This window comes from Jaculus jaculus, chromosome 12, assembly GCF_020740685.1.
Source record: "Jaculus jaculus isolate mJacJac1 chromosome 12, mJacJac1.mat.Y.cur, whole genome shotgun sequence".
Classification (NCBI taxonomy): Eukaryota; Metazoa; Chordata; class Mammalia; order Rodentia; family Dipodidae; genus Jaculus; species Jaculus jaculus.
The window spans coordinates 58,878,313-58,901,639 of record NC_059113.1 but is presented as its reverse complement, the minus strand read 5'-3'; the positions used below and the strand labels follow the sequence as shown (position 1 = coordinate 58,901,639).

The 23,327-nt window shown below is 46.2% G+C and overlaps 1 protein-coding gene across 2 annotated transcripts in view; it reads left to right on the top strand.

Moving 5' to 3' along the window:
* Positions 1-8,444: 8,444 nt before the first annotated feature.
* Positions 8,445-23,327, top strand: part of Otoa (otoancorin) — a 90,017-nt gene continuing 75,134 nt past the window's right edge. For both annotated transcript variants that reach the window (XM_045131708.1, XM_045131707.1), the window contains exons 1-6: positions 8,445-8,535; positions 10,202-10,230; positions 10,322-10,352; positions 10,469-10,496; positions 12,881-12,968; positions 17,832-17,963. In XM_045131708.1, the coding sequence (XP_044987643.1) occupies positions 8,445-8,535; positions 10,202-10,230; positions 10,322-10,352; positions 10,469-10,496; positions 12,881-12,968; positions 17,832-17,963 (399 nt within the window). The remainder of the gene's footprint in view (positions 8,536-10,201; positions 10,231-10,321; positions 10,353-10,468; positions 10,497-12,880; positions 12,969-17,831; positions 17,964-23,327) is intronic.

Here is a 23,327-nt window from a genome sequence, read left to right as displayed (position 1 = left end):
GGTCCAATAAGGCTGACCAGCTCATCCTGTTTGACCTGTGACTTTCAGGTTTTCACTGGAAAGTTGTGTGCCCTGCGGAACCCCCATCCCAGGCACCGGGGACAGCTGATCACCTCCTCAGGAAACCCTGTTTAGTTGAGGTTTGGGGGGATTATTACTGTTTGCATGTGAGGTTCTGCCTGGTGGTTTGCTAAGGAAGGGGTGGATCACAGAAAACTTTCAATCCCTAAATAGCCACTGCCCTGCCCAGTCTTTTCAGTCCTTTTGGCCAATCTCCTAAGAGAGTAACCCAAAGGGTTTTTCATCAAAACCAAATCCCAAATTGGCGATGGGCTGGGGTTCCACTGCACTGAAGACATTATGTGCCCAGAAAGCCACACATTTGTTTCAGTAATCTTAAACTCCGTAATCTTAAACCCCTTGTAGAGCTAACAGGACCATGGCAGCAGTCCACACAAGAAGCCTCATTGTCTGGAGACTGAATGAGGCTGATGGCCCAGAGCAGGTGACCAAAAAAGAGAAGGGAGGGAGAAGGGTGAAAGGCTCCCCTAAGCCCCAAACCTGGAAGTTAGAGCTGAACACAGCAGCTCCCAGGACGCGGTGGGGGTGGGGCGCAGAATGGTCTGGAGCCCCGGTGGGATCTGGTTTTCTCAAGTCCTAGTAGACTCCCCTGACCCTTGGGTTACAGAGGTTTCAGAAGCATCACAGTGCGTTTGAGCTCTGGGAAGGAAAATGGACGCAACAGCTGCCAAAGTCGGCTGCGGAGATTCCCGGGGGGAGGCCGGGGCGCATCAAGGAGGAAGTCTGGCTGGAGAGCCCGGAGGTGGGGGCGGGGCTGTGATTTGTGATAGGCCACAGGTGTGTGTGTGTTTCCTTCACTTGCAAGTCCCCGTTCATACGGAAAGAGGGCGCTACCACTTATATGGGGTGTAGTCAGTCAGAAGCCAAGTACGTCTTCACCCCCCCACCCCCGCCTTAAACATTTCTGCTGCTGCTTCTACTCTCACTGCAAGGACTCTGCGCCCACCGAGTCTCTCCCTTGCCCTCTGACCACGCCTCTCAGTTCTCTTTCCTTCTTCCTCCACATCTAGCCAATGACTTCCCCCCTTAAACTATTTATTGCCAATTTTCTTGTAGACAGTATACCCTGACCATAATCCCCTCCCATCACTCTCCCTTTCCCCACTCCCAAACCCCCTATTCCACGGAATCCTTTCTTTCCAACTAGTCTCTCTCCTATTTTGATCCATCATTCCCCCCCTCCTATTATGCAGGTATTGTGTAGGTAGTGTCAGCCACTGAGGTCTTGAATATCAAGGTCACTTTGTGTCGGATGACAGCACTGTCCGCACCCCTCTCCTTCCTTTGATCCTTACATTCCTTCTGCCACCTCTTCCTCAACAGTCTCTGAGCCTTGGAGAGCCTCATGGAGATGTCTCACGTAGTGCTGACCACTCCACTGCTAGTGACTTAAAAAAAAAAAAGGTCCATTGTTTTTGCATGTTTTTTTTTTCTTTCTTTCTTTTTAAAGAAAAAAAAATTAACTTATTTGCCAGTGGAGAGAGACACAGAGAGAGAATGGGCTCCCCAGGGCTTCTAGCCACTGCCAATGAACTCCAGACACATGCATCACTTTGTGCATCTCGCTCTACATGGGCATTGGGGAATCAAACCCAGGTTGTTAGGCATTGCAGGCGGGCGCCTTAACCCCTGAGCCATCTCTCCAGCCCATCTTTGCATGTCGGGGTTAAATAGATGCTGACTGCTCTGCGTAGATAGCTTTGACCTGGACTTCAGGCTCTAAAGCCACATTGCTCACTTGCTGTCTCCACGGTGCATTTAGTGGGCACCTGCAGCTTTGCTGCCTCACAGTCACACTTCCTGTGCTCTTCCTCCTCTCCCACCGTGTTTCACAAGCACAGGGAGCCCACAGAAGGGTCAGCTATGGCTTCTTTCTTTTTTCCTCGGTGTGTCATCCAGGGTGTTGGCTGTTCCTTTGAAACACCTCTGAGCCCAGCCATCTCTCATCCGATTCAGTCCTGGTTAAGCTCACCTAGGTTGATTCTTCCTGCTACCTCCATTGTCCCACCCAGGGTGCTCCCAGCAGGGCAATCAAGTGTGCAAGATCCAGCGAGAACAAAAGCTGGAACACACTGTTCTTGTGCTGACATCCCTGGCGGCTCCCAACTCCTCCCAAGTCCAAGTGTTAAGTGCTTACCTGGCTAAGAGGCCCAGTTGCTCTGGCCCGGATTGGATTCTTCCCCAACTTCATCTCCTACCATTCTCCTGTTATGTGGTTTATTGAAGAACATGCGAATTATGCTCCCAGCTTCAAAGCCTTTGCATTTTTCTTTCTGGAACTTTCCTTACTCAAACATTCCTGTAATTCGTTCCCCTCCCATCTTCAGATCTTTCCTGTGAGCTGCCTTACCACGGTGCCCATTCCTTCACAGTCACCTCTTTTTGTTTCTTCTCAGTCGCATTCACCACTCCCTGACATAATAGAATTATTTGGTTGCCTATTTATTTCCTGCCTGGATCACCCCAACACACCAGCAGGGACTTAGTTTTGCAGACTGCTATATCCTCAGAGTCTGGAATAATGCCTGGCCCATGGTGACGCTCAATAAGCACTTGATGAATGAATGCATGAGGTAATTAGAGATATCAACATGTATTATAGCTGGGCTTGGTGCTATATAAGAGATGTAGGCCTGTTCTCCTGCCTAATTATCTTACAGATATCAAGGATGGCTCCATAGAAAACTTAGGTTTGCAATTAGATGGGGTAGCCAGGCAAAAAAGGAGGCAGAAACTTACAAGGTGACTTGATTTGGGGAAAAATACCACCTTGAAGGGAGAGAAAGGTGCCAGAGAAAGAGCCTTGGAGAGTGAGAGGCAGAGAAGTAGGGGATAGGCTACTGGGGGGAAAATTCGGTTTTATCCTGAGGGTAAAAGGAGAAAGATGCTGCTGTGCATACATTTGAATTTCGCAACCAGCAATTTGGTTTATTTGCTTACTGAAAAACCCGCAGTGGAGCTTGCTTTCAGCAGTTTTCTTTGAGTGATTTAGGATTATTAACTTATTTTCTTCTCATTTGGAAGTATACTGTGGATTCCATTATTTACACTGTTTTATAGATGAGGAAATTGAAGGGCGCCCGCACGCGCGCGCACACACACACACACACACACACACGCACAGAGAGAGAGAGAGAGAGAGAGAGAGAGAGAGAGAGAGAGAGAGAGAAAGAGGGAGGGAGGGAGAGATATGACCTATAGAAGTCAGTTGCATACCACTAATAAGAAGTGAAAATGGGAGCCGGGCGTGGTGACGCACGCCTTTAATCCCAGCACTCAGGAAGCAGAGGTAGGAGGATTGCCATAAGTTCAAGGCCACCCTGAGATGACAGAGTTAATTCCAGGTCAGCCTGGACCAGAGTGAGACCCTACCTTGAAAAACCAAAAAAAAAAAAAAAAAAAAAAAGAAGTGAAAATGGGACAAAACTCAGAGGGAATGGTTCACAGCCCAGGATCTTTCTTCTTTTAAAAAAAAATTTTTTTTTAGGGATCAGTTTTGAGAGGTGTAACTGACACACAGTAAAGACTACACACTTCAAGTGTGTACTTCAAAAATATGTGGTAAGTATAAGTCCTATGTATTGCCCACCACATTCAAGATGGAGAGGTTACCACCGCCCTCCAAAATTCCCTTGGAATCTTTTGTAACAAACAAGGATTACTGCCCCCTAAAAGTGTCTACTCCACCCACTGCCCCCTAGAAGTGTCTCCTCCCTCCCCACTGCCCCCTAAATCTGTCTACTCCACCCACTGCCCCCCTAGAAGAGTCTTCTCCCTCCCCACTGTCCCCTAGCAGTGTCTCCTCCCTCCCCACTGTCTCCTAGAAGGGTCTCCTCCCTCCCCACTGCCTCCTAGAAAAGTCTCCTCCCTCCCCACTGTCCCCTAGAAGAGTCTCCTCCCTCCCCACTGCCCCCTAGAAGAGTCTCCTCCCTCCCCACTGTCTCCTAGAAGAGTACCTCCCCCCCACTGCCCCCTAGAAGAGTCTCCTCCCTCCCCACTGACCCCTAGAAGAGTCTTCTCCCTCCCCATTGCCCCCTAGAAGAGTCTCCTCCCTCCCCACTGCCCCCTAGAAGAGTCTCCTCCCTCCCCACTGCCCCCTAGAAGAGTCTCCTCCCTCCCCACTGTCCCCTAGAAGAGTCTTCTCCCTCCCCACTGCCCCCTAGAAGAGTCTCCTCCCTCCCCACTGCCCCCTAGAAGAGTCTCCTCCCTCCCCACTGCCCCCTAGAAGAGTCTCCTCCCTCCTACTCTCTCCTAGAAGAGTCTCCTCCCTCCCCACTGCCCCCTAGAAGAGTCTTCTCCCTCCCCACTGCCTCCTAGAAGAGCCTCCTCCCTCCCCACTGTCCCCTAGAAGAGTCTCCTCCCTCCCCACTGCCCCCTAGAAGAGTCTCCTCCCTCCCCACTGTCTCCTAGAAGAGTCTCCTCCCTCCCCACTGTCCCCTAGAAGAGACTCCTCCCTCCCCACTGCCCCCTAGAAGAGCCTCCTCCCTCCCCACTGTCCCCTAGAAGAGCCTCCTCCCTCCCCACTGTCCCCTAGAAGAGACTCCTCCCTCCCCACTGCCCCCTAGAAGAGACTCCTCCCTCCCCACTGCCCCCTAGAAGAGCCTCCTCCCTCCCCACTGCCCCCTAGAAGTGTCTCCTCCCTCCCCACTGCCCCCTAGAAGAGCCTCCTCCCTCCCCACTGCCCCCTAGAAGAGCCTCCTCCCTCCCCACTGTCCCCTAGAAGAGACTCCTCCCTCCCCACTGCCCCCTAGAAGAGCCTCCTCCCTCCCCACTGCCCCCTAGAAGAGTCTCCTCCCTCCCCACTGCCCCCTAGAAGAGTCTCCTCCCTCCCCACTGCCCCCTAGAAGTGTCTCCTCCCTCCCCACTGTCCCCTAGAAGAGTCTCCTCCCTCCCCACTGTCCCCTAGAAGAGTCTCCTCCCTCCCCACTGTCCCCTAGAAGAGTCTCCTCCCTCCCCACTGTCCCCTAGAAGTGTCTCCTCCCTCCCCACTGTCCCCTAGAAGAGTCTCCTCCCTCCCCACTGTCCCCTAGAAGAGCCTCCTCCCTCCCCACTGTCCCCTAGAAGAGTCTCCTCCCTCCCCACTGCCCCCTAGCAGTGTCTCCTCCCTCCCCACTGTCCCCTAGAAGTGTCTCCTCCCTCCCCACTGTCCCCTAGAAGTCTCCTCCCTCCCCACTGCCTCCTAGAAGAGTCTCCTCCCTCCCCACTGTCCCCTAGAAGAGTCTCCTCCCTCCCCACTGTCTCCTAGAAGAGTCTCCTCCCTCCCCACTGTCCCCTAGAAGAGTCTCCTCCCTCCCCACTGCCTCCTAGAAGAGTCTCCTCCCTCCCCACTGTCCCCTAGAAGAGTCTCCTCCCTCCCCACTGTCTCCTAGAAGAGTCTCCTCCCTCCCCACTGTCCCCTAGAAGAGTCTCCTCCCTCCCCACTGTCCCCCTAGAAGAGTCTCCTCCCTCCCCACTGCCCCCTAGAAGTGTCTCCTCCCTCCCCACTGTCCCCCTAGAAGAGTCTCCTCCCTCCCCACTGTCCCCTAGAAGAGTCTCCTCCCTCCCCACTGCCTCCTAGAAGAGTCTCCTCCCTCCCCACTGTCCCCTAGAAGAGTCTCCTCCCTCCCCACTGCCCTCCTGAATTGTCTCCTCCCTCCCCACTGTCTCTTAGAAGTGTGTACACCCCCCACTGCACTCTAGAAGTGCCTGGTGCCTAAGTGTTTTCTAATTTGAGTACTCTAGATGATTTTGCCTGTCTTCATATAAATGCGATCATGCAGCACACTCTTTCCTCTGACTCATTTCTCTCACTACCTCATCATCCTATCCCTGATGTCCTTCTGTTTCATTGCATATAGAAGTCATTTCTTTCTTTTTCTGTGTACATTCTAGGTGTTGCAGTCAGGTTCACATTGCTGGCAGTAATCACCTGACTAAGAGCAGCTTGTGGGAAAAAAAGTTTGTTTATTTTGGCTTATGGATTTGAGGGGAAGCTCCACCATGGCAGGGGAAAATGATGGCATGAGCAGAGGTTGGACATTACCTCCTGGCCAACATTAGGTGGACAACAGGAACAGGAGAGTGTGCCACACACTGGAAGGGGAAACTGGCTGTAACACCCATAAGCATGCCTCCAACAATACATTGCCTCCAAGAGCTCTTAATTCCCAACTCCCTATCAGTTGGGGATGTGGGACACCTGAATGAAACTACCACATTCTGCTCCTGGCCCCCATAAACTGATAATGATGCAAAATGTAATGCATTCAGTCCAACTTTAAAAGTCCCCATAGTCTGAGGTCTTTTAACTGAGCCATAATACCAAAAAATTTCCCCCAAGCCCATAATGGCATAGAATAAACATTCACACTGCAAAAGATGGCATTGGACATAGCAAAGAAATATTCAAGGAATATGAGATTTAAACAGGGCAAACATCAAATTCTGTAGCTACAAGTCCAGCAACTCTAGTCAATGACAAGTCTCCAAATCTGATCATTCTAACTGGTAAAAAGTCTTTGGAGTTTCAATTCCACCCCTCTAGCTAGGCTACTCCAGTCCTGGAGAACCTCATCAGGGGCTGGCAGCTTTCCTTAGCAGCCATCTTGTGGTCCCTGGCATCTCCACTGGGTCTCCACTGCAACCCATGGTTCGTCCTCATGTTTCCATTGGGTCTCCATGCAGGTATCCAGCAAACCTGCTTCACACTGCCCATGGCCATTTTCAAAACACAAGACCGTGTTGCAAACTCAATGGCCCTCTCTTTCCTGCATTTCTTATACTCCACAATACCAGGTAGGGTGCCAATTTGTTAATCCTGGGGGGCAGGAAGCAGACTTTGAAGAATAGGATACTCTTTTAGCATTCAGGCCCCTTCAAAAAACTGGATTATTTCTGTTGTCCTAGTACAGGTCAGCTGGCCCAATCTCAACGGTTGTAACCTCTCAATTGCAGCTGAATAAGCAGCAGTTTCAGCCTAAAGATTTTATTTCTGTGCCATATCCTCTTTTCATACCAGTGCATTTCTATGCAATGCAACCCTGCATAATTTCTCAGGACACAGCTGTAACAGTAAGCCTCTCACACAAACTGCTTCTAGCCCAGTCCAAGCAAAGCTCTTTCTCACCCTCACAAGCCAAACCTCACAGTCCATAGTTGTTACTGCATCCAGTTCTTTCAAATCTGATCAGAATAGCCCATCAAGCTGTACTTACAGCACTGCAAGTCATCTCTTAGGCCAAGGTTTCAAATATTTCCATATTCTCCTTGAAAATCAGCTCCAAAAGGCCAAAGCCACACAGTCAGGTGTCTAGCAGAAACACCACTCCTCAGTACCAACATTACTGTTGCAGTCAGGTTCAGCACTGCTGGCAGAAATCACCCAACCAAGAGCAGCTTGTGGGAAAAAAGGGTTCATTGTGGCTTACAGACTTGAGGGGAAGCTCCATGATGGCAGGGAAAATGACGGCATGAGCAGAAGTTGGACATCACCCCCTGACCAACATCAGGTGGACCATAGCAACAGGAGAGTGTGCCAAGAGAGTTCCCTTTACTCTCTGCCATCGCCACCGTGAGATATTGTCAATCTTTTTAAATTTTACTTGTTTTGGTGACTGTGTGGTGGTCTCATTTATTTACTTATTGAGAGAGACAGGGGGAAGAGAAAGAGAGAGAATGGGCGCATGCCACTGCAAATGAATTTTAGGCACATGCACCACCCTGTGCATCTGGTACTAGGGAATCAAACTGGGTTGTTAGGCTACACAGGCAAGTGCCTTAACTGCTAAGCCATCTCTCCAGCCATTTTTATGTCTACTTTTTTTTCCCCCCAGGTTTCACTCTAGCCCAGACCTAGAATTCACTATGTAGTCTCAGGGTGGCCTCGAACTCATGGCGATCCTCCTACCTCTGCCTCCCAAGTGCTGGGATTAAAGGTGTGCGCCACCACGCCTGGCTTATGTCTACTTTTAAGAAGCTTAACTTTGCACATATTCTCTGTTTTCTTTTGGTATAATTATGGATATAGATCTCATGTGAAATATAAGTCTATGCTTTTAAATGCTTCTCTTTGCTGAATGGAGGGGAGGGGAGATAGTGGTTAGAATATAAATAAGATGTTGAGGTCACCAGGGAGACAGATGAATGTGTCTTAGATGCATAGTAGAATATTTAAATTATTAATTTTTGTGGGATTCTGGTGGTAGATATTCCTTTTTGTGTTTTAAATGTACTTAAAAATATTTTAAAGTTTTTATTGACCATGTCCACACATATACAACATATATCATGATCCCACCACCCTCCTCTCCCCACCTCCACTGTTAAATGTATTTATAAAGAAAAAGAAAGCTGAATCCCTTCTATGCTTGAATTAACTCAGGAGAATGTCGCAGGAATCTAGGACATATTCACTTCTCTTGGTCCTTTTTCTGAGCCATGGAGGAGCAAGCCAGAGAGATCCAGGTTTCAGGCAAGGTAAGTCCTGAGGAGGAGCCACCTTCCGCAGCGTCTGTGTGTCTTAGGGATTGTGGCCAGCCAGACCCCTTTAGAGTCATGATGAGTTCGCTAAGTGTGTGTGTGTGTGTGTGTGTAGGACTTTTATGGTTATTATGAAAGGGGTTTCTATTACTGTATATTATTTGTACAAAGTGATGGGTTCACTATAGTATTTTCCCATTTGTGTACAATGAATATTGGTCAACGTCTCTCCTTCACCCTTTTTTGTTCCCTTCAAATAGTCCCCCTTCTATTTTCATGTCTAAAAAACATAATCTAGATTCTGTATATGAAGGAACGTATCCTATATTTGTCTCTCTGAGTTGTGGTTATTTTGCTTAACATGATGACCTCCAGTACCATCCACTTTCTTGTAAATGATATAATTTTTTTTTCCAGGTAGGGTCTCACTCTAGCCCAGGCTGACCTGGAATTCACTATGTAGTCTCAGGGTGGCCTTGAATTTATGGCAGTCCTCCTACCTCAGCCTTCCGGGTGCTGGGATTAAAGGCTTGTGCCACCACTCCCAGCTAATTTTTTTTTTTTTTTTTTTTTTTTTGAGGTGAGGTCTCCCTCTAACCTAGGCTGATCTGGAATTCACTAAGTAGTCTCAGGCTGGTCTTAAACTCATAGCAGTTCTTCTACCTCTGCCTCCCATAAGTGCTGGGATAAAAGGCATGTGTCACCATGTCCAGCAGAAAGAGATTGAGAGAGAGAGAGAGAGAGAGAGAGAGAGAGAGAGAGAGAGGGAGAAAGAATATGAATATGGGCACACTAGGGCCTCCAGCTGCTGCAAACAAAGTCCAGATGTATGCATCACTTTGTGTATCCCACTTGACATGGGCACTGGGGAATCGAACTCAGGCAGCAGATAGGCTTTGCAGGCAAGTGCTTTAACTGCTGAGCCATCTTTCCAGCTCCCTAATTTTATTCTTCACTGTGCCTGAATAATATAGCATATGTATCTAGAGTGCATTTTCTTCATCCATTCTTACACTGATGGACACTGAGGTTGAGTCCGTATGCTTGCCTTTGTAAGTAGTGCCACAAACAATATAGCTGTGCAGGTGTCTCTATAATATGCTGGCTTACATGCCTCCTGGGATATGCCTAGGAATGGTATAGTTAGATGACATGGTCAGTCTGTATTTATTTATTTGGAAAGGTGTGTGTGTGTGTGTGTATGTGTGTGTGTGTGTGTGTGTGAGTGTGCGTGCGTGCATGCACTCACACACATATGCACCAGGCTCTCTTACTACTGCAAATGAAGGCCAGACACTTGCACCACTTGTGTCTGACTCTCATGGGTGACTTGGGCATTGAACACAGGCTGGCAGGCTCTACAAGCAAGTGCCTTTAACCACTGAATGATGTCTCTCCAGCTCCATGATTTTAGTTTATTTTGAGTAACCTCTTTATTGATTTCCATAGCAGTAGGACTAACTTACATTCCCACTAGTAGTGTATAAGGGTTCTCAAAAGGTTTTCAAACCAGAGTTTTCTCACACTGAGTACAGGTCTAATTAAAATTCAATGAACATTTCCTTCATGAGTGGCTCTTTTTGAGCCACTTTGCATAACTGTATTTGTATTTTGAAGGTCATACAATTCCATTCTAGTTACACATCCAATGGCTTTCTTACAGATTTACATCCATTGTTGCAAAAAATGGCGGTGAGTGTTCAATTTCCTTTTAATCAAAATCTCTTGCACCAGTGCTGCCAAAATTTAATATTATACTGGATGTTATCTCTTTGCCTTTTAGGAAGAAATAATAGAGGGAGCCTATCTGAATGGTAATGTGCCGAGTTTGTCCCTATGTGCGTCTTCTGAGAATTACAAACAGAATGTGGCTGTGATCTCTCTGGAACGGATCTTTAACAGCAGTCTTTTCATTTTATCCTCACTGTAGCATTCCTGGAGCTCATACAATTTCAAAGGTAATCTGCCTCAGGGGGCAGAAGGGATGGGCAAGATTTTCATAACAATTCCTAGAGAATGTCTCTTTTAAAAATTTATTTATTTAATTTATTTATGAAAGAGTGAGAGAGAGGGAGAGAGAGAAAGAGAGAGAGAGAAAGGGCATGCCAGGGCCTCTAGACACTAAAAACAAATTCAAGACATATATGCCACCTTGTGCATCTGGCTTACGTGGCTACTGGCAAATTGAACCTAGGTTCTTAGGCTTAGTAGGCAAGCATGTTCACCACTAAGCCATCTCTCTAGCCCTAGAGAAAATTTCTTAATTGTGAAGTCATATGTACTCATGCAAAAAGTATAAACCAACACAGTGTTTTAAAGTTGACACATTTGTTCCCCATTTACTCCACTGCTTAGCACGAGCACCCCAATGTGTAAAGGCTTCTGAGACAGCTGACCCCATCCTAAGCAGAGAACCACATGGAACCCTCACAGGAGCCCTGTGGGTAGGGCTGGCTGCTACCCCGCCAGCTAGAATAGTGGAACTGTGGCTTGGGGAGGGTGAACAGAGGCCACGCGGTGCAGCTTAGTGTGATGCTGGCACGTGACTGAAGGCGCCAGTCACTGCCCTGCTCTGTGCAGCCCTGCCGGGCCTGCGTGACGCCGGCAAGGGAGCAGTACCAGAGGTGCGTCCTCACATGTCAAGCTCATTGAAGGAGAGGAAAGGAGGCATGGGGCCCCGCAACAAGGACATACAATTTCGTCAAGTGAAAAACCCTTATAAGTAGTTATCTCCTCAAGATAATTACAGGAGTTAATTTTGGCTATATTTTCTCAAGGTAATTTTTTTTTTTTTTCTGAAGTAGGGTCTCACGATAGCCCAGGCTGACCTGGAACTCTGTTGCCCAGGATGGCCTTGAACTCATGGTAATCCTCCTACCTCGGCCTCCCAGGTGCTGGAATTAAGGTGTGTGCCACCATGTCCTGCCTAAAATGTTTATTTATTTACTTATTTGTCTGTCCATGCATGTATCTGTAACAAAAGTGGGGTATCAAAAGCTATTTGTATCCAGGCCTTTAGTCCCAGCACTAGGGAGGCAGAAGTCGTAGGATTGCTGTGAGTTCAAGGCCAGCCTGAGACTACATGGTGACTTCCAGGTCAGCCTGGGCTATTGTGAGACCCTACCTAAAAAAACCAAAAATTAAAAATTAACAAAAATTTAAAAAACTGCTATTTTTTTTTTTTCGAGGTAGGGTCTCACTCTGATCCAGGCTGACCTGGAATTAACTATGTAGTCTCAGGGTGGCCTTGAACTCATGGCGATCCTCCTACCTCTGCCTCCCGAGTGCTGGGATTAAAGGCGTGCGCCACCACGCCCGGCTTTTTTTTCATGTTTTTTTTTTTTTTTGTGTTTGTTTGTTTTAAAAACCGCTATTTGTAGCTAGGCATAGTGGTGCATGCCTGTCATCTGAACACCGTGGAGGTGGAGGCAGAACGATCAGGAATACAAGGTCAGCCCCAGTTATATAGTGAGCTTGAGGCTAGCTTGGGCTGCCCGAGGCCCTGTCTCAACAACAATAGCGATTAGTGGGGCTGGAGGTGCAACTCAGTGGTCAATTGTGCTCTTAGCAGTCAGAAGGTCCTGTGTTTAATACCCAGCACCAAAATCATCAGCAAAAATGGCAGTTGTGATCTTTCATTGTGTGAGTCGCTGTTTTAAGCATTTTACTCGTGTGAACACATTTACTCTTCAGAATTGCCATATTTTATAGATGGGGAAAGCGAAGCATTAAGACATTAGCTATGGCCCAAGGCCACGTGGCGCAGTGTGAGTAAGAGTTCAAGTCCAGGTGCAACTGCTCAGGAAGCACCCAGCCGGCACTTGTGCAGCTTCATGTGGACATGTCTCTCCAAGTCAGGCTGTAGTCAGTGTAAGCGCAACTTAAATACTGCCCACGACTTAGTTACTTACAGTCATCTTATTTATTTATTTGAGACAGAGAGAGGGAGAGGCAGAGAGAGGGAGAAAATGGGCGTTCCAGGGCCTCCAGCCACTGCAAATGAACTCCAGATGCATGCGCCCCCTTGTGCATCTGGCTAATGTGGGTCTTGAGAAACAGAACCGAGGTTCTTTGGCTTTGCAGGCAAATGCCTTAACCTTTAAGCCATCTCTCCAGCCTTAACAGTCATCTTTGAGAGCATGGGATCCAAGAAGATTCCCCAGTTGGACACCACTCCCCTCCCCCAGCATGTCAGGTTAAGGCCTCCTCCTTCCTACAAAGTTCCCAGAAATCCCTGCCCATTCCCACCACCCTCTCTGAGGCCCTGGGTCCACAGCTAATACAGAGATGTTTGCGGAGGACTCTGTCATTGTGACTTTCTCTCATGTGGCTGGGCCTGAAGCTCCCACTTGTGGACCGCGGACCTGCCCCACAGAGTGCTGGCCCATCTGAATTCACGGAACGTTGCCTTCACCTTGCCCAGCCTGCAGGTGCGTATCTGAGTTCCACTTCTTTCTGCCCTCAGTGCTCATTGACTGCAAACTCAGGTGCCAGGAAAGTTGGAGACGTGGACAGAGTATAGAGATAGTCTTCCCTTACACAAAGAGCAAACATTGGGGGGCTGTGGAGATGGCTTAGCAGTTCACAGGTACTCCCTTACTTGCAAAGCCTGTTGGCCAGGGTTCAACACCCCAGATCCCCTCACAAAGCCAAACAGGTGTTCATTTGCAGCAGCAAGAGACCTTGTTCTGTGCGTGTGCACGCGCGCACGCACACATGGAAAAAATAAAAAGCATTTTGCCCAGTTTTCATTTAAAGGTGATACAAGTTTTCTCCCAGCCCATTTTTTTGGGGGGGGTGGGTGGAGACATGGTATATTGGTGTAGGTTTAGTTGCTGGAACAGAGTCCCTAAATTCCAAAAAAAATTTGGATGATTTCTATTTCATTTAATAGTCCAGGGCTAAGAGGGACATACAGAGAAGGGAGGCAGCTATATTTCAAAAGGCTGGTCAGGGAGCCAGGTTCATTATCTGTTCATTCTGTCATTTGCTAAGAAGTTGTCCCCATGACTAAAACACCACATTTGTTCTCAAACCCATGGAGAGGGGCGGGAAGAGGAAGAACGGGTGAGCAGTTTCTTTTCTATGGTTTGACTTAAAAGTTACGGGATTCCTCCTGCTTGCATTCCGCTGGCTCAGTGCAAAGCAGTGTGTTCCCAGCTGAACTGAGAAGGGCTCTACTGACAAAAAGAGCAGTGGGAAGCCTGTCATATCCCACCACTCTCTGTACTCCCAGCACTCAGAAGGCAGAGGTAGGAGGGTCACCTTAAGTTTGAGGCCACCCTGAGACTACGTAGTGAAAAGTCCAGGTCAGCCTGGGCTATAGTGAGAACCAACCTCAAAAAATGAGAAACAAAAATAGACAAAAAAGAAAAAAAAAAAGAGCAGTGGAGTGTATTTGACAGTTTTCTGTTGCTATAACAAAATACCCAAGGGCCAGTACGTAATAAAGGAAAGAGTTTTATTTAGCTCAGGATTTTAAAGGCTGAAAATCTAAACTGCATGGGGCTGGTGCTTGCAAAGATACTCTTGGGTTTGTCCCCTCGTGATGGATGGTATTTCAGTGGTAGGAACACTTGTAACAGGGAAAGATCACATGACAAGACAGGAATCTGGAGTGTGATTCAAGGACCAGGCTCATTTTTTTTTTTTTTAAATCATATGAGAACTAGTCAGGATCCCAGGGGAAGTACTTTAATTCCTCCCACGAGGCTCCATCATCTCCTAACATCACCTCACTGGGGACCAAGCTTCTAACACAGGAAACTTTGGGGACAAACCACATCAAATTCCAGTAGGAAGAGGGGAGGTGTGGGTATGAGTCCTTCAATCATGGACCCAAGAATACTTATCTTTCCTTTATTTATTTAGTTTTTGGCATGTGTTTGTGTGGTGTGTATGCATGTTCATGTGTGTGTATGTGTGTTCATGTGCACACACACAGGTGCTTGTGCACTTGTATGTGTGTGCATGTAGAGGCTAAAGGAATAGACAGCAGGTTTATTTCTCAGTGGCTGTCCATCTTATTTTACTCATTCATTCATTCATTCATTTAAAAAACTATTTATTAGAGAGAGAAGGAGAGAGAATGTGCACACCAGGGTCTCTTGCCACTGCAAACAAATTCCAGAATCATGTACCACTTCGTGTATTTATGTGGTTACTGGGGAATTGAACCCAGGTCAGCAGGCTTTGCCAACAAGCACTTTTAACTGCTAGCTATCTTCTCAGCCCCTCCATTTATTTATTTATTTTTTAACATTTAAATTTGTTTTTATTTCCCACCTTTACCACTTCTATTTTTTTTTTTTAATGCTTAGAAAGATTTTATTATGGAGATGATGAGAGATTACAGAGTAAGAGGAGAAAAGAATGGAGAGCTCCTGCCCAAAAGGGGGCAGGAGTAGGGTTCCCAGAAAATGGGCAAGCCTCACTTTTCAAAGCTTCCCCACCCCATGGCCAAGGCAGGGTCTCATCCTAGCCCTGGCTGACCTGGAGCTCGCTCTGTAGCCCCAGGTTGGATACACAGCCATCCTCTTACCTTGGCTTCCTTTAGAGCTGGGACTAAAGGTGTGTACCACCATACCCGGATCCTTTAAAAATCTTTGCATTGACAATTTTCATATATATATATATATATATATGTAAAGTATTTTGATCATAATCCCTTCTGTTGCAGTCCGGTTTGCATTGCTGGTAGAAATCACCCAACCAAGAGCAGCTTCTGGAAAAAGAGATTTATTTTGGCTTACAGGCTTGAGGGGAAGCTCCATGATGGCAGGGGAAAATGATGGCATGAGCAGAGGGTGGACATCAACCCCTGGCTAACATAAGGAGGACAATAGCAACAGGAGAGTGTGCCAAACACTGGCATGGGGACACTGGCTATAATACCCATAAGCCCGCCCCCAACAATACACTCCCTCCAGGAGGCATTAATTCCCAAATCTCCATCAGCTGGGAACCTAGCATTCAGAACACCTAAGTTTATGGGGGAGACCTGAATCCAACCACCACACCTTCCGTTACCTTTTTCTGTCCTCCTCTCCAACCGCTTCTACCGAATCTCCTTTCTAACTAGCCCCTCTTCTGTTTTGATGTCTTGTTTCCTCCCCGCACCATCCATAGCAAAATGGCAATACTGCACAGCTCTTGTGCAGGTAAGAACAGCTGCTGTGAGATCCAAAGATGGTTCCAAAGTAGTTCTCTTATCCTCAGACTGTTACATTCTCTCTGCCACATGTTTTACAATGCTCCCTGAAACTTGGAGGGTTGTAGAGATGTCACAGGGCGTGATAGAGATGTCACATTTACTGCTTAGCATTCACTTCTCAGCATTTAGACAAGTTTTTTTTTTTCCCCTCGAGGTGGAGTCTCACTCTAGCCCAGGCTGATCTGGAATTCACTATGTAGTCTCAGGGTGGCCTTGAACTCAGTGATCTTCCTACCTCTGCCTCCTGAGTGCTGGGATTAAAGGTGTGCGCCATTGTGGCCTGCTCTTAGACAAATTTTGAGTTTTTCCAGCAGTCACTGCCCTCTGCACAAAGAAGATTCTCTGACCAAAGCTGAGAACATCACTATCGATTGGCATAAATGTAAACATTTAGAGAGCAATTTGAGGGCACGACATATCCATTTAGCCAAACAACAATAGCAGCTTCAACCTGGGCCTATGGGCTCCCATCCACTGGCTCTTGACTAGGTTTTTGGCACCAGGCATGAATTTCCTCCTGTGGGGTGGGCCTCAAATCTGATCAGAGTAATAGTCACACCACTGTTGCACCAGTGGGCACATTTTGCTAGGCTAGCAGTTGTGTAGCTTCCGGAGTCCACTTCTCCATCTCTCACTGAATTTCAAGATCACTGATTTGGCTAAACTAGCTAGCCAGCAAGCCCTAGGAACCCATCTGTCTCTGCCTCCCCAGTGTTGGGATTACAGGCATGAGCCAGCGCACCTGGCATCATCATCATATATATATTTGTTTATATATTTGTATATAACACACACACACACACACACACACACACACAAAATGTTGGTACTGGGGATCTGAACTCATGTCCTTATGCTTGCTTGGCAAACACTTTATCCACTGAGCCATATGTCTTTTAACTGTACTCTGAGGAAAACAGAATGCATGCTCTTATTGATAGACCACCATGGACATTTGCCTATAGCATTCACCGGGAATGATGAGGGCATTTGTGGATAACTAGACATCTTGGTATGACTATTAGCTCTATGTGGAGAGCCTCCAATTTTAATTTAATTTTTTCTTTCAAGGTAGGGTTTCACTCTAGCTCAGGCTGACCTGGAATTCACTATGTAGTCTCAGGGTGGCCTCGAACTTGTGGTGATCCTCCTCCCTCTGCCTCCTGAGTGCTGGGATTAAATGCATGCATTACCACGCCTGGCTTTGAACTTTTTTATTGACAACTTCCATGATTATAGACAAGAAACCATAATTTCCTCCCCTTCCCCACTTTCCCCCTCACAAATCCACCCTCTGTCATATCCTCTCCCTCTCTCAATTAGTATCTTTTTTATTTTGATGTCATCCTCTTTTCCTCCTATTACAAGGGCCTTGTGTAGGTAGTACCAGGCACTGTGAGGTCCTGGATATCCAGGCCATTTTGTGTCTGGTAGAGTGCATTGTAAGCAGTCCGACCTTTCCTTTGGCTCTTATATTCTTTCCACCACTTCTTCTGCACTAGCCTTCACTTTTTAAAAATAATTTTATTTATTTTCAAGCACAGAGAGAAAGAGACAGAGAGAATGGTTGTGCCAAATCCTTCAGCAGCTGCAAACTAACTCCAGATACATGTGCCACTTTGTGCATCTGGCTTTACATGAGTACTGGGGAATCAAACCCAGGTCATTAGGCTTTGCAGGCAAGTGCCATAACCACTGAGCAATTTTTCCAACCCCCATTTTTTTTTTCAAGGTAGGGTCTCACGCTGGTCCAGGCTGACCTGGAATTAACTACGTCGTCTCAGGATGGCCTCGAACTCACGGTAGTCCTCCTATCTCTGCCTCTTGAGTGCTAGGATTAAAGGTGTGCACCACCATGCCTGGCTTCCAACCCCCAATTTTTAAGAAAAGTTGGAAATCTGGATTTTGTGAGGAATCCACTAACTTTTTGATATCTGCAACTACTGTAGGGTTTGGAGCTGGCCAAACCAAATCCTACAAGCTTGTAGACTCTGCGGGGAGGGATGGGGCTGAGAAACAGGCTGGGCAAATGGCGCTGGTCCTTCTGTCCTCATCAAATCCCCGAATCTCCGATGTCCAGGCAGCTGTGGAAAGTCACCTGGAGCAGTATTTGTACCATCCCCAGAAGCTTCTGGAAGACCTGAGGAACACTGATGACCAGCAGTTCCACACAGCCATGAAATGGATCTTGGAAGACAAGCAGGGTCATCTGGTGAGGAGTTCTTGGCATCTCGGGAGAACTCCTGGTCAGCTGGCATTTGCTGAATTGATGCCATGTGAGCTGACCTATGCCTCAGCACTTCTCTCCTCCTACCTTCCCCAACCCACCGGGAGCTTGAGGGCTTAGAGTTCTTACTTTCTCCAAAGTTTGGTGAACATACATGAGCAGTGTGCCAGTGATGTACAGATAAAAGTGGCCTCTAGGGGCTGGAGAGATGGCTTAGCAGTTAAGTGCTTGTCTGTGAAGCCTAAGGACCCCGGTTCAAGGCTTGCTTTGTGTTCTAATATATGGTCTATTTTAGAGAATGTTCCATGTGCTGCTGAAAAGAATGTATATTCTGCAGCATTTGGATGAAATGTCCTATATATATGTTAGGTCCATTCCTCTATGACCTCATTTAGTCCAGATGCCTCTCTGTTTATTTTTTCCTGGGATGACCTGTCAGTTGATGAGAGTGGGGTGTTAAAGTCACCCACCACCACTGTGTTTGATATTATCTGTGACCTTAGTTCTAATAGTGTTTGTTTGATGAATTTGGGAGCCCCCATGTTAGGTGTATATATGTTTAGGATTGCTATGTCCTCCTGTTGGAGTGTGCCCTTCATCAATATAAAGTGACCTTCCTTATCTTTCTTGACTAATGTTGGGCTGAAGTCTGCCTTGTCCGATATTAGGATAGCAACCCCTGCTTGTTTTCTAGGCCCATTTGCTTGAAACACCGTTTTCCAACCTTTCACCCTAAGATAATGTCTATCTTTTGTAGAAAGGTGAGTTTCTTGGAGACAACAAATTGTAGGATCCTGCTTTTTAACCCAGTCTGCAAACCTATGCCTTTTTGTTGGGCCATTGAGGCCGTTGATATTAAGAGATATTATTGAAAGGTGTGTATTTATGTTTGCCTTTTTTTTTTTTTTGTGGTTCTGGTTCTACCTTTGCTCTCTTGTGTTAACTAGTATTTGAGTATTGCTTGTTTTTTCCAAGTTCCTTATATGTGTGCTTTTCCTTTTCTTCAGCATGGAGAATTCTTTCAAGTATTTTCTGTAGAGCTGGTTTTGTCTTCAAATACTCCTTTAGCATGCTTTTGTCATGGAATGTCCTTATTTCTCCGTCTATTTGAATGGACAGCTTTGCAGGATAAAGTAACCTTGGTTGACAGCTGTTATCTTTCAGAACTTGGAATACATCACTCCAAGCCCTTCTGGCTTTTAAAGTTTTTGTTGAATAATCTGCTTTAATCCTGATGGGCTTGCCTTTGTAGGTAACTTGATTTTTCTCTCTAATTGCTTTCAATAGTTTTTCTTTGGATTGTGTGTTTGGTAGTTTGATTATAATATGGTGAGGAAAGGTTCTTTCCAGGTGTTGTCTGGCTGGGTTTCTAAAGGCTTTCTGTATCTGCATTGGCCCCTATTTCCCAATTTGGGGGAAGTTTTCTTCTGTGATTTTGTTGAAGATGCCTACTATGCCTTTGCAGTGAAATTCTCCTTCTACTATGCCCTGAATTCTTATGTTTGATCTTTTCATAGTGTCCCGAATATCTTGAAATTCCCATTCATATTTTTCTATTAGTTTGTCTTGCTCTTTGTTGGACTGTATTAGATCTGCCACCTGGTCTTCTAGCTTAGATATTCTGTTCTCTCCTTCATCCATTCTACTGGTGAGATTTTCTACAGAGTTTTTAATTTCATTAACTGTGTTCTTCATTGCTAGTAATTCTGCCTGGTTTTTTGTTATTATTTCTATTTCCTTATTTATGTCTTGTGTTGCCTTCTTTATTTCATTAAATTGGTGTCCTACATCTTGTTTGATTCCTTTTATTTCCTCTTTGACTCCTTTGATTTGTTCTTTGACTTCTTTGAACATATTTACAATCATTCTTTTGAAATCTTTCTCAGGTATTTCCTCTAAGTCTTTCTCACTGGAGGTCATTTCTGATGCATTAATACTTTTAGGTGGACTTATATTGTTTTGCTTTTTAGTGTTTCTTGTGTTATAATGTATATTTTTTGTATCTTGGATTAAGTTAATGCTTGGATTTTCTAGCTAGCTGGGTATTCTTAGCTGTATCAATTGATCTGATGTTATATATTTTCAGGGTAGGAGCTTAAGGTGTTAGGTGTGGCTCTTAAGACTCTCAGAGTATCTACAAAGGTGTTCCTAGGGGTTGGGTTTGCCTGTTATGGGAGTATTCAAGTAGGCTGAATGTAACAACATACAGATAGATTCTCAAATATAACTAAACAATGTACACATTCAATGAAAGACAGCCCCAAGTATTTATGCAAGAGTAGGTATTATAACAACCAGATCGTCTATCAACAAAGAGGTTAAGGTTTCTGGTCTGCTGAGTGTTCTAAGTCAGCTTTTGACCAAGTGAGACCCTTCCCTGGTGCAATCCCAGTTACCTTTTTGGATGATTTTGGTCTCAGTTATGCGTCCCTCTTTGGCGCCCTGTGGGTTCAAGTAAGCTGGCTGGATCGCCGCACTGCTGTTCTGTTTTCTGGAGCTGGGCACTGGCTTTTCCTGTGCGGCAAGCCGAGCCTGGCAGCTGTGGCCCCACAGACCTGCCACCGCCTGCTGCTGGAGCCTCCACTGCCACTGCTGTATCTGTCGCTGCCAGAGCTGGAGCCAGAACTGCTGCTCCCGGAGCCTCTTAGGCCTGCCTGTGTGGGCTCTGGATGCTCCGGATCTCTCCTACTTCTCTGCTGCCGTTTTAATTTCTTATACACCTCACTCTTTAGTAAAAGTGTGTATTTTGCTGGGTATTCTTTGGCCTTTTCTCCCCTGGGCTGCTTTTGTGTGGTTCCTAAGCCTCCATCTTAACCAGAAGTCCTCCAGTGTTTTCTTTTGAAATAAATTTAAACTTTTTTTATTTTTATTTATTTTTTTAATTTAAAAATTTTTATTAACATTTTCCATGATTTAAAAAAAGATCCCATTATAATTCCCTCCCTCAGTTTTTTTATTTTTTAATTTTTAATGCTGTATTTATTTTTTTGAGACAAAGAAAGAGGCAGTGAGAGACAAAGAGAATAGGCATGCCAGGGCCTCCAGCCACTGCAAACGAACTCCAGAAGCATGCGCCGCCTTGTGCATCTGGCTAAGTGGGTCCTGAGGAATCAAATCTGAGTCCTTCAGCTTTACAGGAAGGGCCTTAACTGCTAAGCCATCTCTCCAGCATGAAAATTATGTTACTTAATGTTTATTGGGGAGTTGTCTGTGTATGAGGTTTTATTTTAAGAGGATAATTAGATCATTTTAAAAAATAATTAATTTAAGATTGAGAAAGAGAATGGGAACATCAGGGCCTCTTGCTGCTGCCAGTGAACTCCAGATACATGTGCCACCTTGTGCATCTGGCTTACGTGGGTCCTGGGGAATTTAACCTGGGTTCTTTGGCTTTGTAGGCAAATGCCTTAACCACTAAGCCATCTCTGAAGCCCATAATAAATATTTTTAAAAAACCCAGTAAAACAAAATAGAAAAGATCACCAAGGGAGTCAACTCAATTGAAAAACACTCATGAAAATGTGCGATACAAACACACAGTTGGGGGATAGTAAGCAATGTGTTTCTTTAACACATTCAACCTGACCATGGGGCAGCAGGTGGGATGGCTGTGGTGAGCCGTGGGGCCCAGTTGCTACATTCATTCCTGGATGACATGCTCCACACACTTCCAACTTCCTCACTGTTTATCAATGTTCTGAATTCTAGCCACAGGCCACACTTAGGACCCCAAAGTGCATATTAACCACTGTCTAGCCACTGATTTGAAAGGCTTGAGTTAGAAAATATTCTATTCAGGTTAAAGTGTGGGTTTTTGCTTGAATTCACACTTCAGATCCCAGGTTCCAGTAAATTGAGCCCGATGGTTATTCTGAGCCTCCCCGACCCCCCCAAGGTAAGGGTCTCACTCTAGTTCAGGCTGACCTGGAACTCACTTTGTATTCCCAGGCTGGCCTCAAACTCACAGTGATCCTCCTAACCTGTCCTTCTCAGTGCTGTGATTAAAGGCATGTGCCACCACTCACAGCGCTCTGTTTTGTTTTCTTGTCATCTGAGACACTGAGACAATAACACTAAACACTGGCTAACTCTGAACACTGGCCAGGCATGCACCAGGTTCGGTCATTTGACCTTCATTGTCTTGTTCAAGTCTCATCCAAATCTAGGAGGGAATGTGGTTTCCACTATACAGAGGAGAAGACAGACTTTAAAAAGATGATTTGCTCAAGGATTCATATCTACTAAGTGGAGAGCTTGGGATTTGAACCTAGAAATGCCTGATCTGGAACCTATGGTATTTATCCTGTCATGAGCATTAACTGGGACAATGCTTGGTCATGGCTATTTCTGGAGGGTGCTTGAGGCAAAGGACAGAGGACCAGTCAGGGTGTAATAGACCTTATTAACAGTCTTGGGTTCTGTGGTTTAAAGGATTCATTCTTTTATCATGGTGGAAGCTTATAGTGGAGCAAAGTAGCTCACATCTTTATAGCCAGGAAGGGAGGAAGAGAGGGAGGGAGGGAGAGAAATGCCTGTGATCCTGCCCTCTCTCCTTTCCCCCTGCCTTCCTTTAAAAAATGTATTAGTAGGGCTGAAGAGATGGATCAGTGGTTAAGGCACTTACCTGCAAAGCCTAAGGACCAGGGTTCAATTTCCCAGTACCTACATAAAACCAGATGCACAAGGTGGCGCATGTGTCTGGAGTTCGTTTGCAGGGCACCAGCCCTCCTTCCACCTTCTTTTGTAGCTGCTGGTTTTGCAGCTTCTCATGAGCTTCTGTACTCTCCTGGCTCCACCTCCCATTGCTGTAGGCACATTGGGATCACAGATTCACGCACCACTTTGCATCAGGAGCTGAGAATTGGAGGTCAGCAGGCTTGCAAGCAAGCAACTTTAAAGGCTGAGCCACCTCCCCTCCCTAGTCCTGGTTTCCCCTCCTTCCCCCACCCCCTTTTTTTTTGAGGCACGGTCTCATTCTAGCTCAGGCTCATTTGGAATTCATTTTGTAGTCTCAGGCTGGCCTCAAACTCATGGCAATCCTCCTACCTCTGCCTCCCAAGTGCTGGAATTAAAGGTGTGCACCACCACACCTGGCTTCCCCCTGCCTTTAAAATAATTTATTAATTTGCAAGTAAAGAGAAAGAGAGAGAGAGAGAAAGAGAGAGAGAGAGAGAGAGAGAGAGAGAGAGAGAGAGAGAGAGAAAGAGCAGGTGTATCAGGGCCTTTAGCCCCTGCAATCAAACTCCAGATGTATGCACCACTTTGTGCATCTGGCTTTATGTGGGCACTGGGGAATTGAATCCAGGCTGTCAGGCTTTCAAGCAAGCACTTTTAACTGCTGAGCCATCT